The sequence below is a fragment of the Mesoplodon mirus genome (genome assembly GCF_964341445.2).
Source record: "Mesoplodon mirus genome assembly, chromosome: 10".
Classification (NCBI taxonomy): Eukaryota; Metazoa; Chordata; class Mammalia; order Artiodactyla; family Ziphiidae; genus Mesoplodon; species Mesoplodon mirus.
The window spans coordinates 36,041,297-36,057,350 of NC_138986.1; the positions used below are offsets into that span (position 1 = coordinate 36,041,297).

General features: G+C 40.1%; 1 protein-coding gene across 1 annotated transcript in view; it reads right to left on the reverse strand.

The window, feature by feature from the left end:
• Window positions 1-10,117: 10,117 nt before the first annotated feature.
• TRMT11 (tRNA methyltransferase 11 homolog) overlaps window positions 10,118-16,054 on the reverse strand; it is a 62,877-nt gene continuing 56,940 nt past the window's right edge. The window contains exon 13 of the mRNA XM_082633449.1: window positions 10,118-10,668. Within this exon, the coding sequence (XP_082489575.1) occupies window positions 10,537-10,668 (132 nt within the window). The 3' untranslated portion in view covers window positions 10,118-10,536. The remainder of the gene's footprint in view (window positions 10,669-16,054) is intronic.

The window sequence follows — 16,054 nt, forward strand, 5'->3', positions numbered from 1 at the left end:
GCTTTATAGGAGGAAACATGAACATTTAAAGAACATGGTTAAGGGATGAAAAGAAATATACACTAAGGGACTTCCCTGGCAGTCCAGTGGTTAAGACTCCATGCTCACAATGCAGGGGGCATGGGTTCGATCCTTGGTCGGGGAACTAAGGTCCCACATGCCCCACGGTGCAGCCCCCAAAAATAAATACACACTGAAGGAGAAATTTTTTCAATTCTTTTAAGACTGACTATATCTCCCAGCCTATCTCCCCACCATTCCTAACCTCACTAGTCCCTCAGCAAGAGAACAGTATTATATTGAAAGTGGCACAGTCTAGCTTTGTGTCTGATATTTTTGCTTTTTTTTTTTTAAGTACCAGAGTTTGGAACTCAGAATATGATTTTTAATAGTGTAACAAAAATTAGCTTAACCAGACTACGTATATAGCTTCTCAGCCCAAGAAACAGGCTTTTTATCATCTTTTTGTCCAAGGTAGTTGGTATACATCAGGCATTCAGTAAATGTTGAAGGAGAAGCAAGAAGGGAATGATAGAGGGAGGGGACTGGAGAGGAAGGAAGGATGACAAACAAATGCCCTCCCTCTCATCCTCATTATTCACGGGTTTTTAAAGGGTCATCAGAATTTGGAGACTCAAAAAAAAAAAAAAAAAAAAAACAGACTGTATGCTCTGGGTAGGCTACTTCAAGGAGATGCGAAAGACAAGTGCTCGGGGTTCTGAGCCATTTTCCTTCAGGGAACACTCCAGGTCTTAGACATCAGAACAATGGACCCCAAGGCAAAGCTCTGAAACAAGCAACAGTGTTTGAATCACAAACTGTTTTTTATTTATGAGAGACTCCTTGAGGTTGATCAATAAAATATCCTTTATGTCTATTGCTAGGATTTCAAAATCATGACACTTCAACAGCTCATTTGTCTTGTCTTGAAGCAGCAGCTCCCGGAGACAGGGTTTGTGTTTGTCCTTGGAAATAAGGACAAACAAGAGCCGGCAACGCAAGAGTCTTTATTTTTGTCAGCTTGCTCTTCTGCAGGCTTACACCGTCAGCACTGTGTGAAGAGTGAAACCAATAAAAAGCATCTCCCTCAATGCAGGAGGCCAACTCAAGACTGTTTCTTGGCTCTGAAGCAAGTGTCTGTCAGTCAGGTTCAGGGAGGTTTCTGCTGCATTTAGGTGGGAAATCTTTCACACAGTGTAACTGGGAGCCTAAGATGAAGAAACTGAGGCTCCCAGGTAGTAATGCTTTGCTTCAGGCCGCCTTAAGTATGTGGCTTGCCCCACTGAGCGGTCATTAACTGAGACCCAGAACCAAGAAAGGAACAGACCCTAGAGCAGTGGCAAAGCCACAAACTCCACCACCATAGGACCTTTGTCAAGCATCTCAACCACAGGGTACCATTTTGCAAGAAGCTACAACTTCCTAAAGAGCCTTGACAACAGCATAAAGGGAACGATCATCATAGGGAGGGAACTTCTAGTTCAAGCCCAGACTCTGTAGAAAGGCATGTAAGTCCTTTATATTTATGATCTGGCCCTCATTTCCTCTCCAGCTTCATTTCTTCTCTTCACCCAACACTTTTAGTTTAGCTCCAAGTATCCGAACTACTTGAATTGTTATCCAAATGTGCTTTTCCCTCTGCCTGGAATCCCCCTCTCGCCCTCACACAACCTGACATCAGCTGGCAACTTGCACTGCTTCTTCTTCAGGAGTCTACTTAGATGTCATTCTCTCCCACCCCTTATATTTTAAAATGTAGATTTTATGATTATTCAAGTAAGCTGAGACCAACAGATTAGAATATGATTGCCATTGAAAAGATAGTTTGTCCCTCAAAGTTCCCCAAAGACAGCATGTCTTGCCATGCAGGGGCACACACGTTGGTCAGAAGGCAGAGGGGAGTGAGGGGAAAATGTGGGCAAGAGCCTTTACTGGGGTTCCCACAGGAGCAAACTGTGAAGTAGGGTAAGCAGGCTTGGAATTGGCTAGTTTGAATAGTTTCAGTGGGCTCTGGGGTGTAGGGTCTGTCCCTAGTTGTCTGTATGTGGCCCTTGAGTGATTATGACATGGGAATAGTGGCCCAGAGTGTACGGGGCTGAGAGAGGACGTAGGGGTATATGGGCTCTGAGTTGCTTAGTCTGCATATGAGAGACACACTAGCAGGCGAGTCCTTTACCACCTCTAGGAATTGCCTGCCCTGGAAGGAGCAGTCTCTCCAAGATCAGCAAGGTCCCACACGTCAAAATATCAGAAACATGGGCTTCCCTGGTGGCGCAGTGGTTGAGAGTCTGCCTGCCGATGCAGGGGACACGGGTTCGTGCCCCGGTCTGGGAAGATCCCACGTGCCGCGGAGTGGCTGGGCCCGTGAGCCATGGTCGCTGAGCCTGCGCGCCCAGAGCCTGTGCTCCGCAACGGGAGAGGCCACAACAGTGAGAGGCCCGCGTACCGAAAAAAAAAAAAAAAAAAAAAAATCAGAAACGCATGGTTAATACACCCTACACTATTCAAAGTGGTTAAATGTTCCTCTTATATTCACCATGGACTAACGCTCTGGTAAGACTGGCGACTATTTGAATTGACTACTTACCTCCTTGTTTACTACCACTTGTAGCCCGACCAACTATAAGCTCATTGAGGACAGGGGCTGTGTCTTTTTCATTGCTAAGAATGGCAACAAAGTATACAGAGATCAATTTGATAGGCTTTGAGGTCTAACCCTTGGTTCTGGTGCACTAGGTGACATCACCTGCTGCAGGACTGAGTCTCCTGGACGACTCCCAGCTCATGGAAACGCGTCATGTCTTCTCCAAGCAGCCTCGCTCGTTACACAGCACTCATCTTGCCCTTCTCTCCTCAGGAACCCACTTAGCATCATGCAAGTTCCTCTCTTCGGGTTTAGAAGCCAGACTGGAGGCAAAAACAAAGTTCTGTTGTTTTCAGGTTCTTGATCTGTTTTTCCAAAACTAAGAAAGAAAACAAGCTAACAAAGGCATAAATCAAAAAACAAATTTTTATTCTCTATTTTGCTCCAAAAGATAAGATTGTTTGTAGAATTAAATGTCAAGGGATCTTATGACATTTCCTGGCAGAATTTGTGTGAAGCTTTCGACCAGTTAGTTTAATCCAAATTAGTAGGAGCTTCAGAAAAGGTTTTTGGCCCGTCCTCAGCTGGGAAGAAGTTTTGTCATGAGCTCTGCCAAATGCATAAGTATATATAAAAAGAGAGTAGAGGGAAATCGGGATTTTGGCCCAACTTTTTTTAATAATGAAGAAACAAACAAAACCCCCAGTTTAATTAAAAATTTCCCCATTCTGGCCTCCCCTGTAATTTTTATGTTGCTACCCAAAAGTTATTACATAGTTACTTAAAAAAGAGAAAGGGGAAGTATTTTTAATTTTAAAGGATAAGGAGAAGAGGGAAAAAACCCTTGAGTTTTTCTTTTTCTACATCCAGAGTTCAAACAGCAGTGGCCTGTGTTTCTTTAGCAGGTTTGTCTTAGAGGCAACTAACAGCAGCCTATCGGTTTTTAAAGTTCTAATTCTACGATGAGGCTCACTGATGTATACAACAAATGGAGTACATGCACCCATCCAGTCGTACAGAAGCACATCACCCCAAAGCCAGTGCTGCTCTCTGCAGCTTCTAGTAGTACAACATAGTAATTTCATCTCGTTAGTAACTCGAATATAAGTTTCTTGTAATAACTTTGGAATTGCCTGATCCAGTCTCATGGGTATTGGGTCGTGCCAATTCTCTTTGCTAAACATACATATCACGCAGGGGGACAATGCAACGGAATGAACCTTAGCGCTGTATGGGGTATCTTAACTCAGTAGTTCTTTGTCTCATGCAGGCATCTTCTGCTCCTCACGTTTGCAATCACTATCCAGCTTTGGCCTTGAATACTCAACAGCCTACTGTGCAGGTCTCTGTGCCTGTTCCATAGGCTTCTCATGTTCAGGATGTCTGTCCGATCCTAAACACATCCTCTTTCCACTATTTTCTATTCCAGTTTGTGTCATGCCATCCATGCAGTCACCCAGTTGGAACCCTGGACCTCATCCATTACTCATCCCTGTGCCCAGTCAATCACCAGGACATGCTCATTTCATCTTAATATTCTCCATTCAATCTTTACTACCACTGCTCTAGTTGAGATCCTTACATCTCTAACCTGGACGGATGACTGCAACAACCTTCTGACAAACATCCCAGCTTCTAGTGTATCTCCCTTCACTCCAAACTATTACCGCTGGAGTGATGGTGATAGACCAAGCCTGATAATATCTCCTTCCCACTAAAAATACTGAGGTAGCTTCACTTCCTCCCCCAGAGCAGAGGGAGGTGAGGCAGAAACCCCTCCTGCCATAATCTCTAGCCTTACTTTGTTGATTCCCAGGTCACACATCACCCTTCAGTGATTCTAAACCACATGTAGCTCCCCTACACGCCATGCTCTTTCTATGCCCTGGCATCAACCAATCACCAGCAGGCAAGCCTTAGAACATGTATAATAGGGAAAATAGAGTAGCACATATAACTGCTACAGGGAAAAGCAGTTACCATTAAAATAAAATAGAAAACAATTTTTGTTTACATTTTTTGGGATCTAGAGGAAAATGTAAGGAGAAGAAAATTAAAGATAATAAATCAGCTGAAATATTGATTTTCCGGCTTCAACATCAATAATAAAGCATACTAGGTAGAGGAGTCCTTTTGGACCGGATTGTCACAGCTCCCTCTTTGGTGCTGGTTTTGGAAACCTTCCCAGCCTGAGACTCAAGCTATTAATCAACAATTGTCTCTGAGTTGAAACCCACCAACTGAAAGACTTAGGTGTCTGACAAAGGACAAAACACTGCACTAGTCAGAGCCAACTCTGGAGCAACGTACTAAGCCTTTCTGAGAAGGTTTGGTAAATGACTGCCAGAGAAAACACAGAACAATGTAGAGAAAATTGCCAAAGCTCAAAAATTCCAGATGCCTGTGGATGGTAGGGAGCATGGAAAGTCTACCAGATACCTTGACTATCAGCCCATGGTTGAGTGGCTTTTGCAATGAAAGGTATACCATTGTCATACCAAATGGTCCAGAAAGCCAAACATGTGACACGAATTAGTCTCAAGGGCCAAAGTAACATGGCTGGAGTCAACTGAAGAACAACACTGTAACCCGAGAAAGCGCCAACAACTCTGAGAGTGTGCGAAGATCTAAAATAATCAATCTGCCAGAAGCAGGCTGGACAACACTCCATGCAATGTGGTCTCCTTCACCACAAGGCAATCAGGTCTACCTTTGGCAGGAGTCACAAGTCTGGCAGCAAATGGTAACTCTGCATCAGAAACACAGTCCTTTACTTTGTGTCCTGTCTATACAATGGTGGATATGCTGCCATGTGTGGGACAATGATGGATCCAGGGAACAGTGATGGCAATCTGGGTGGTGCCAGCCCAACCAACAGCTTTATTCTAGTTGGTCTCATCAGAGAATGACCCAGACAGCTCTGTCAGCAGCCACAGTCTGTTTCCACTATTTGTAGCCCCTAAGGAAGGGTATCTTTAATCAGCTAATCTGTAGTTTCCCAAGTGACATAACAAACCGTAGGTCATTAGCAACAGCCTAAAAGTCAGTCAAAATATAACAAGGCTCAGCAAAGAGGGTATTGGCTGGAGTTATGAGAATAGCTTTTTCTGCCCAGGGACCAGGCCAGCCACATCCATTTTCAGGTCCGTGTACCTGGCGCTGAGATCGAGCAGCCACAGCAGTCCACCACCACTGGGTTTCAGTTTGGCCAATCCATCAGTGAACAAGGCAGAGGCATTTAGAGGAATCTCCTAATTGTAACCTAAATGTATTTTTAACCCACCCTAAATGTAACCTTTATGAATCAAGGACACCATTGAGCCACTCCTTTTGTTTCAGGCAGTGGAATGGGGGGTAAAACTTTCCCCAAACGGATAGCTGCCACCTTTTCATCTAAATCCAAGATGCAACGAGGGCTAAGCCAGCTGCATTCTTGAATATACCAATTCCATTGGACAACTGAGGCTTGTTGGGCCCTTCTATCTTGGTAGTTGTGAGTCTGTTTGATCCACTCCATTTGGGAAGTATCAGGTTGGATGGCTCAGGTGTTCAGTTTTGAAAAGAGCCCAGTAGTCAGCTAATAGTTAGCAGACTATTAGCTAGAATAGTCTTCTTCCCTTTTCAGAAGAGGGAGGAGGCAGGGGAGGTGGAGACACTATCTTTATCTTTCAAGGGTGCTCACACTCCACCAAAAGACGGTCTATGATGCAGGGGGTCAGTGCCCCCTTTAGTAAGGTATACGGAAACGCAAGGCATCTATGGAGAATTGTCTCCCAAGAGGTAAAAACTATAGAAAAATAATGCAAAACGAAGTTTTGCTGTTTGTGCTAGAAGCACTCAGACTTGTGGTGAGATACTCCAGTCCATGATTTATAAATAAACAGATATTAAAGAGGTTTTACAGATTTTTAAAGCTCACCAATACCAGCTCTGACCATCCTGATCCACTTCAAAAACGTACAACACATTAGATACAATACTTGGGCAGCCCATCAAAGCCCAACCCAAGTACCATTTCATTTCCAATTTTAATTTTCTCCCCAGCCATTTAAAAAATCTGACTAATTTCACACATAAGCCCAGCTAATCTCCACTGCTGGATGTTAGACAAAATAGAGTTCTTCTGATAAGCCCTCAGGAGAAAGTCAGGAAGGCTTGATTAAAGGAGAGATTTTAAAGTCATAGAGGTCAAAGCAGATTCCTTTTTAGGTGATTCAGTTTGGCATCATGGCGATATAATTATCTTAGTAAGAACATTCAAATTCTAGAACAAAAATATACTAAGCACGTCCTAATATCCCAAGAAATAGGGCTAGCAGTTACATAAAGTGAAGCTGGCTTATCTTAACATTCATCTTTTAAGCCTATTTTGTTCCATGGCCCAGGCTTCTTAAGAGACTGCCATGAGAATTTAGCCTCCATCCCCCTAAGAGCCTGTCTACAATGGCTTATAAAGCAAGGGATAAGAGCCAAATTCCAGGTTGGCCTCAGTTATGTCTAAATGTCAACTTGCTTATCCCACATAGTGAAACATGTGAACATCCTGAGGCAGACCTCTATTAAGGGAATAGAGTCAGGTTTGCCCAAAGGACATCCAGGAATGTGCTGTCTCCATGATGCTATGGCTAGATAGAATCACAGATATGTTTATCATTCCATTACAATTCTTTACACTCTAGACCTTTTGTTCTTAAACCACTCTGTTTTAGAGACGACCTCAATGTTTTAGTAAAGTACAAACATAATCAGTCTAGTGTTATTGTGTGCATGTGTATGTTCTGGATTAAGGCACTTTTTTTTTTTTTTGGTTTGGATTACAAACCACATTACTTGATAAATATCTGAGAAAAATGGGAGTGGGTGAGTTGGAAATCAAAGTAGACTTCGCTTATTCTATGAATACAATCCTTCTAAGACAGAAAGATTCTTACAAGTGTTTAGTTTTCTAAATAACTTTATAATGGAGAAAACCCATGCTCTTGTAAAAAGAGCCAAAGTCCTTATTCTGGTATAATTTACTCCCTTTGGGTCAAACAGGCAAATCAACAATAAGGTCATCAATATTCTCAGCAACACCAACCTCCATTTCTACCCCTATGTTCCATTAATGAATTTATGCAGGGCCAGTGCCTTCTTTAGTATTAGAACCATGAACATCAGCTTAGTTCCACTGTGGTTTTAGAAGGGAGATTAGAATGGTGTAGAAAGATCATTTCCTCCAAAAAATGTCACCTTTGATTTTCAACACATAATGTTTTATTACATATCTCTTTGGATTAGTAATACTTGATAATATTTCCAGCATGGGTTAGTTCTCTTAACCCAAAAGGACTAAGGCCTTTGATTCAAGAGTCAGATTTGCTTATATTGGCATCTAGATAACACAAACTTAACATCTAATTTCCTGTTAAAAAAAAAAGTCATCCCTGATTGTTTAATTATAAGAGTATAAAACATATTATCTTAAAAGTTGTTTCTGTCCCAAACTTTTAAAGCACATTTTTCATCCAATAATGTAAACACATTCACTACAATGCATCTGGTATGTTAACTCATACTCTACTTTTCCCTACCAAACTTGAAATAAAGTTCTTTAGTTGTAATCACCATTCTTCTTAAATGTGTAGGGTATATCAAATTTTAAGTGAGTTTCCACCATAAGGAAATAACGGTAACACTGACTTACCTCCCAGAGTTTAAACAGTTTGAAAATGTTTCATTGCTCAATCTCTGTACTTAAAGAATTAGTCATAAGGAAGTTAGTGGCGAACAGGCCTAAACCTGGGTCACCTTGGGCAGGAAGTGGCTAGAAATTTGTAGATTTTAAACTTTTTTTAATCTGTTGGCCACTTTGGCTAAATACCCCAAAGACCTCCTATTCCACTATTCCTTCCCAGCTACCACAGCAAAAAAAAAAAAAAAAAAAAAAAAAAAATCCACCAGAATGGATGGGAAGGAGGTTACTTATGATGAAACGCCACCAAGACGGTCACATCCATAACCGTCTGTATTTTACGGATGTTTTAATATATGCCAGAAATAAAATTATAGAGTCTGTCATATTATAAACATTAAATAGGCCAGCCCACAGACCACCTAGGGTTCATTCACAGATTACACTGTAAATTCATACTACAGGACTACCTAAAATGTAGGCATTTTGCTAGGTGATATTCCTGCCAGTAAGTGCATGAGGAATACACATAAAACTAAAGCAATCCCGGAAATGATCTTCTCCAACTTATGCAGAAGTAGTAAGATCCTGATGCCAGAAAATAAAGTCTCTTTTTTAAGAATAAGAGGACGTGTTACCTGCACTAAAATCAAAATCGGTTGAAAGTGTTCGGGTTTCTTTTTAACTTCTGAGTACCAACCTTAAAACAACTGCACAAATTCACACTCTGAGTCCAGTGACATTTCAGGAATGGGAGACTGAACTTATTGATATATATGAAAATAAACCTCACAACAATGAAGAATTAAAGATTAGAAGGCCTCCACTAATGGTAATAAGAAATAATTTGAAATATTTTTTTTAATGTTGGATAATTTTTAAGAACAAAGTGACTAAAATTAATGTTGCAACTTTTCCAGATCTAATTTGGAACTAATTTGGACTAATTTTTGTGACAACCAAAAAATGGGGCAAGGCTAAAATCTCATTCCAAATTTAGTCAGCTACAAAGTTTCAAGCTCACCGCCCATATAACCTCAAAAAATTTTAAATAAGTCAGTTTACAAGAGAAATACTGAAAATAAATCATCCTTGAATACTTTTAGATTTTCCCCAGTGTACCACAAATCACATCCAGAAACCCAAACAAAACAATCACTGAAATGTTTGAGATCTGCTGCTGAAATTCAGAGCTGCAGGACAAGAAAAGGAGGGAGAACTAAGCGGATGGCCTGCTCTCTCTCTGCTTGGGCAGCACTGGTCTTCTGGAGGTCCTAAGCTATGCACGTTCAAATTGTGAGTCCATAAAAGCCAACAGTAACACTAAAATAATAATAATAGCATAAATAAAAATAGGCTCTGGTTAAAGAGAGAGGATTCGTTTACTGCCGTCCTGCTGAGGTACTTTGACCACCGTGAGCAGGAAAGCTATTAGCATCCTGAATTAACGGGTAGAGTGGTTTTCAAACAAGATATTTTCATGATGGACGCAATGTGGACCCAGCAAAGTTTCTCCTTCAAGAAAATACAGCTTCGATTTCAAAGAGTTCTGATTAGACTTAATACCATTAGGGAACCATCAAGGATTTGTGCTGTTGTTACTGCTTTTAACTATCAGTTACTTTCTAAACCAAAAATTGTGGGTAGTTAACTTGACCGACAGTCAAGGTTTAGGAATGCAGAAGCAAATCCAAGGTACAGACGAGCTTCAGATGTGGACAGGCCTCAAGGAGTTTGGAATCTTTTTAGGTTGTCAGGTCTTAGCCTTTCTCATCATCACCATTGTGATTACTTACTTGTCTGGGATTTATAAATAAAAATTCATTTCCTTCATTACATCCCCTCCGTATACTACACGATTTTAGGAATCCTCAGTAAGCTTTATTAGTGACAATGTAAAACAATTACAATCAAAAACAAAATTAAACAAGCCTACCTAATGAATAAATTCTCAAACATACTAATGCCTATAACATATCCAGCAGATATCTGTTTAAAAAGTCAACACCATTTGTAAATTAATTACCAAAAATATAACTGTTTTCAATTTCCATAATACTTGAAAGCATAAATATAAAGTTCAAAAGAACACATACAACAAAATAGTCTATAAAACAAAGTTAACATTAAAAGAATTGTTCAGTTGACTTTATAGCATTTATTTTGTTATATAAAATTATTTAAAACAGTACATTTTCTGTATCATACATGAAAGTTCACATCCAGATGTCTTTTCTATCAAATCCTTATTCTTTCTCCATTGTCAAAATCCTAATTTTCACTCCTGGCTAGATTTTTCTTCCTTGGCAATTCTTTTTGTTACCCCACTGAAATATTTCTCACGGAAGGAATTATGACCTTGGTACGGCAGAAAGTGATCACTCAGCAGATGTGAATACTGGTCCCGGTTCTGGTTGGTTGGAAAATACAGAAAATAAAGATGTTTGAGTTATTTCTTTCGTTAGCCTGCAACCAAAGCAGTCATTTACTTTAAGCAAAATCTCACTCTCTGGTACACATTTGTTTTCCTTTATTACATGAACAAGAAATACACCACCACTTTATATCTGTATCATGCTTGGGTCTCCAAAGTGTCTTCACTTACTTCACCTCATCTGATCCACACAACGGTCCTCTGCACAGAGAAGACAAAAACTTTTACTGGGAAAAGAGACCCAGGGAATGCAAAGAGAATCATCCAGGCAACTCGAGTTGGGACAACCACCTGCATCTTCCGATTCCTAGTTCAGCACAAACTGAAACTGTCTTTGACTATAAGAATTATCAAGCAAAGAAGCTTCTACTCCAATGGTGTACAACAAATTATTACATTTGTATGATGTCATACAGATCAGTAAAACTGTTTGGGGGTACATGCACGTTCAGTTAATGAAATAAACTATTCCTGGCAACTTTAAGTAACCTCAGTAGATGAAGATACAGGATAAACAAGTGATTTTCACACTTTTAGAATTCAGAGACAGGTGAGGACTAGTGCTTAGACTGACATTTGGAAACTGGAAATATTAACCTGGGATAAAATGTCATGTTTCAGCTTAGAAAATTGAGGATAAGAAGACTGACAGACAACAGTGAAACATCAGCTTCTCAGCCGATTTCACTAGCCACCTCAAACTGTGAAAAAAAAAATCTAATTAGAAATAAAATCTCGGGCTTCCCTGGTGGCGCAGTGGTTGAGAGTCCGCCTGCCGATGCAGGGGACATGGGTTCGTGCCCCGGTCCGGGAAGATCCCACATGCTGCGGAGCGGCTGAGCCCATGAGCCATGGCCACTGAGCCTGCATGTCCGGAGCCTGTGCTCCGCAACGGGAGAGGCCGCAGCAGCGAGAGGCCCGCGTACTGCAAAAAAAAAAAAAAAAAAAAAAAAAAAAGAAAGAAAGAAAATCTCATTTCCCATGCACTTCTGTAAATTCATATTCAAATGTACAGGGATTAATGTGATTCTGAGAATTGGCGGGAGACATAATTAGAAAATATGAAGCCTAATTATTTATCCTGGTTTCAGTATCAAAATGATATCTACAAATATATCTGGAATATAACAATCCTCAAAATATTTTTGTATTTTTCCTCATTCCTGTATGAGATGAATGCTTTCATTCTCTCCCTCATATCTAATATTAATAAAAGCCCAGGTTTAGCAAAATAAAATTATGTTGGCTGAGTTGTTTATTCAGAAACTATTTTGCCCCAGAATGTTTTTTTTAATTATACAAAAAAATTATTAAACATGCCCAGATTTCCTGATTCATTTAAAAAGAAAAAAAGTGGCTATTTAAATTTTATGGCACTAAGTATACTACAGTTCCAAATTCTTGCAAGCACGTGAAAGCATGCCAATGGTTACTAACTTCAGGCTATATAATCCCCAAAAGATAAAAAGTTAAAGAATACCAAATGAAAGGTAGTATTTATGGGGTATTTATTATGGGCCAAAAACCATCCTAAATGCTTTACATGCACTATCTAATATAAACTCATCAGCTCTAAGAGATAAGTACACTATTATTACCATCTACAGATGAGGAGTTATTTAAGAGTACAGGCCCGAGCCAATACAGCTGGTAAGTGACAGAGCTAGGATTTGAACACAGGTCTACCGGACCCAGGGACTACACCCTTTAACTATAACATAATGAGGTTTTTTTCCCCAAAAGAGCTAACTTTTTTTCCTCAACTCAAGAAGCAGGAGTATCTCTGGGAATAAACATGTGATGAACAAAGGCTTCCCAGAAAGGAAGAGACCTGGATCAGAAATGCTGTTAACTTTGTTCTAGTAACTAAGAGGATTATTTCAATGACACAAAATTTTCATACTAGAAGGCGATATAAGGAGCCACAGGATGCCTGAGGGATACCATAACCCTAGCAGTACTGTCGACTGGACAGGAGGACTCAACGTCCACATCTCCAGACCGGACCTGGGAGAGCAGCAATACAGGACAATGGTCCAGCATTTAGCCTTGCCTTGTGCATGCCAACTTTTATCAGAAATCTGACTGAAGAGTCATAGGAAAGGAAGGGACTTGCCATCATCTGCTCTTCCAGGCGTTCTACATTCTGTCCTTATATCAAATAAGATCACTAGAAAACTTGCCTACTTTCTGAACTACATTAGCTTAATCCTGGCAGAAATACCTTTACTTGGTTATACGTAAAGCTATGTCCAGATGTGACATCTCTCCTGCTACATTACTTCTCACAGCTCTCTGAATCATTCTCCACCCAGTCATCAAAATCAGACACCTGGGTCAAATCGCTCTCCCTTTTCTTCTCACATTAAGTCAGTCCTAAAATCTTAGATTCTGCATCCTAAATTTCTCAAATCCACTCCTTCTCTTCATCCATAACTCCAGTACTATAGTTTAAGCCTTCCTCATCTCTCCTTGCTTTTTTCCTAAACTGCCAGTTGCCTTGCCTTTGTGGCTCTCTCTCTATTCTCCATAATGGGATCAAATGCAACTTATTAAAACGCAAATCTAATATTCCAGCATTCTGGCTAAAATCCAAACGGGTTCAAACTTTCCCCAATTCTGAGGCTTTTCCCTTAACATTTGGGAATGAGATTCAATTGCACATCAGTTTGCTGAATGTCTTCTCAGTTTCCTCTTCTGTACAAGAGGGATCAGAACACTGTCAGGCAGTGAGATCGTTCCCAGCTTTGCCTTCTGTCCTCTCTTCTCCCTGTGACTCCTCTAAGCCATGCAAGAGCACCTCTACATCTCAAAATGCACTGCAGACTACTTCAGTGAATGTCCTGGGGCTGCAGTGGTATGACAGGACAGAAATGTGTGATCCCAGAGTGCTAGCTTAAAAGGTAGAGGCATGGTAAGACAGCTGAAGATCACGATGTGCCAGGGACTGACTCAGGCTCAGTTACTTATGTGCCTAACCCACCAACACTGCCAATTATGCAGCTCACTGGGGGAAGCAGGAGAGAAAAGCCGAAGCACAATGGAAAGTAGGTATCCTCATAGACCAAAGTGGGAGGAGCTTAACCAAATAGCTTGTCTTTGACTTAAAGGATATATATAGGACAAACTGAGGATGAAGAAGAGACTATAAAGACCAGAGGCAGAGACTGAGAATGAACAGCAGAAACCTGGAAAACCCAAAAGTAATGATTAAAACCTATGCCAATTAATGTTTATCAAGAAAACATATACTACCTATGGCATTCTTTATCTAACTAGTTTAGACTTCAAGATTCGCTCAGAACATATAGTAGTAAAAGCAAAATAAGCCCCTAACAGTGCTACAGAGACCCAGTGACAGAGAAATACATGCTACGGGAAAAGTGGGGAAAGACTATTAACCTTCGAAATGCAGCCTCTGGGGGCTGGGGGAAATCCTATTTATCTCCCAGGGAGTAGAGAAGAATCAATGTGAGGTATGTGTTTGGGTCCTATACTGGCACGCCTCCTTCTTTAAGATTGATTGCCCCCTAATTGTGAAATAAGACATTCATAACAAAAACTCCTGGAGAACGCAAAAACTCCAAATCCCTTGTGCAGCCAGGGACCTGGCAAGAGCCGTTCTGTTACTAGCAGCGTTAAGTCCTGCTTCGGGATAAGCCAGACACTCCAGAGACTTTGGCTGCCATTTTCATCTAAGTGGAAAAGATATGGTTCATAAAATGTTCCACATAAAACATTCAGTACATTTATGGTCCACATATTATCACATACATATCATATACGTAAAGATCATTACCTATGAACAATACACATTTAACATATACTCTGGTCCTTATGAAAAATACCATTTGCAGCATTCAGAACTTATGTTACCTTGATGCTGAATAAAATGGCAAGCTCGCTATTTTTTTCTCTCTTTTCCCTCTCTCTTTCATCCTATCTTTAGTTTAGTTCACCAGGGCTCACACTTGAGATGATGATATTCAACTCTACATATTTTTCATCACCTTTTGATAACTCTTCTCTATTCACATTCCCTGCCCATCTCAACCAAGAATATCTGCAGATTTTTTTTTTCAACTCAGTATCTCAAAGGCCAAGGGTTTACTTAAAAGGAGAAGAGTATCCTCAAGCAGCACAACCCTTGACCTCCCTCACTAACTCAATCTTGCCCCAATGTTTGATTTCTGGTTTCTCTAACACTTCCAAATCTGTCTATCACTATCAGTCACGATATCATCTATGTATCATAAAACCTGAGTTCCGCCAATCTGTAGTAAGCAAGAAATACTTCATGGAAAATAAAAATACACAAAGAATTAGGAAATGCCAAGAAAGAAAACTATGGCGATGAAAGATTACAGACCACCTTTCCCAAATTTCATAACTACTGGTTAAATTTTGGCACATGGCAGTACTTAAGGAAATATGAATAAAATATTAAGATTGTTGATTACACTATCTACTTTTTATCATTTTTATAACCAGACATCAAGAATTTCTGTAGGAAAATCTGTGCTAGCTACAGATGGCTACATAATGGAAATACACAGCTTTCAGACCTATCACTTAACTTTGTAAGACAAACAGAAATTGTAAATATGACAAGAAACATACAAGTTCTGATTCAAGAAAGCAACTGATACGTATTTGCAACTATGTGTTTTACATAAGTGAATTATTTAATTTTCTGCATCTTTTCACAGCAGATTATTATCTAAATTTTGCAGATATGGAAAGAGACTAAAAGAGTTTAAATAATCTGCCACAAGTCACACATCTAGTAAGCAGTATTTCCAGAATTGTAGACTAGATCAGACTTCAAAACTCATGCTTTTTCCATCACACTTTTTTTTTTTTTTAAAGTAGAAATTACATCAAAACAATGGTTAAAGAGTTAACTTCCCACATGGTAGATTAGTGGGTCGTTCAAAATGGAGTTTGACATTTAGAGAACATTCTTCACGGAACAGCAACATATTTGGTAGCACATATTTCAGATCTAAATTTTTACACAGAACCCCTTTAACCACTGTCCCACCCAGCCAATTTCCTGTCCTATCAGTACTGCTAATTCTAAACATAAACCACTCGAGGAATTTTAACACACTTGCCAAAAAAATCAAAGGAAGCTTTACAATTGGTAGTGTACTTTTATGTGTACAGTGCCCTCTTCTGGCTGAAGCAGATAAATCCTTCTTTATAGTATTTCCTGCTGTGGATAAAGATAGTTTAAAGCAGAGCTGACCATCATGCATCCGACAGTCAGAAGCACTCTATTTCCCTCACTGTCTCTAAGTCCTGATTGCTGTAAACATCCAGAGTTACAGAGCAGCAACATGATGGCCATTTTCCTTCA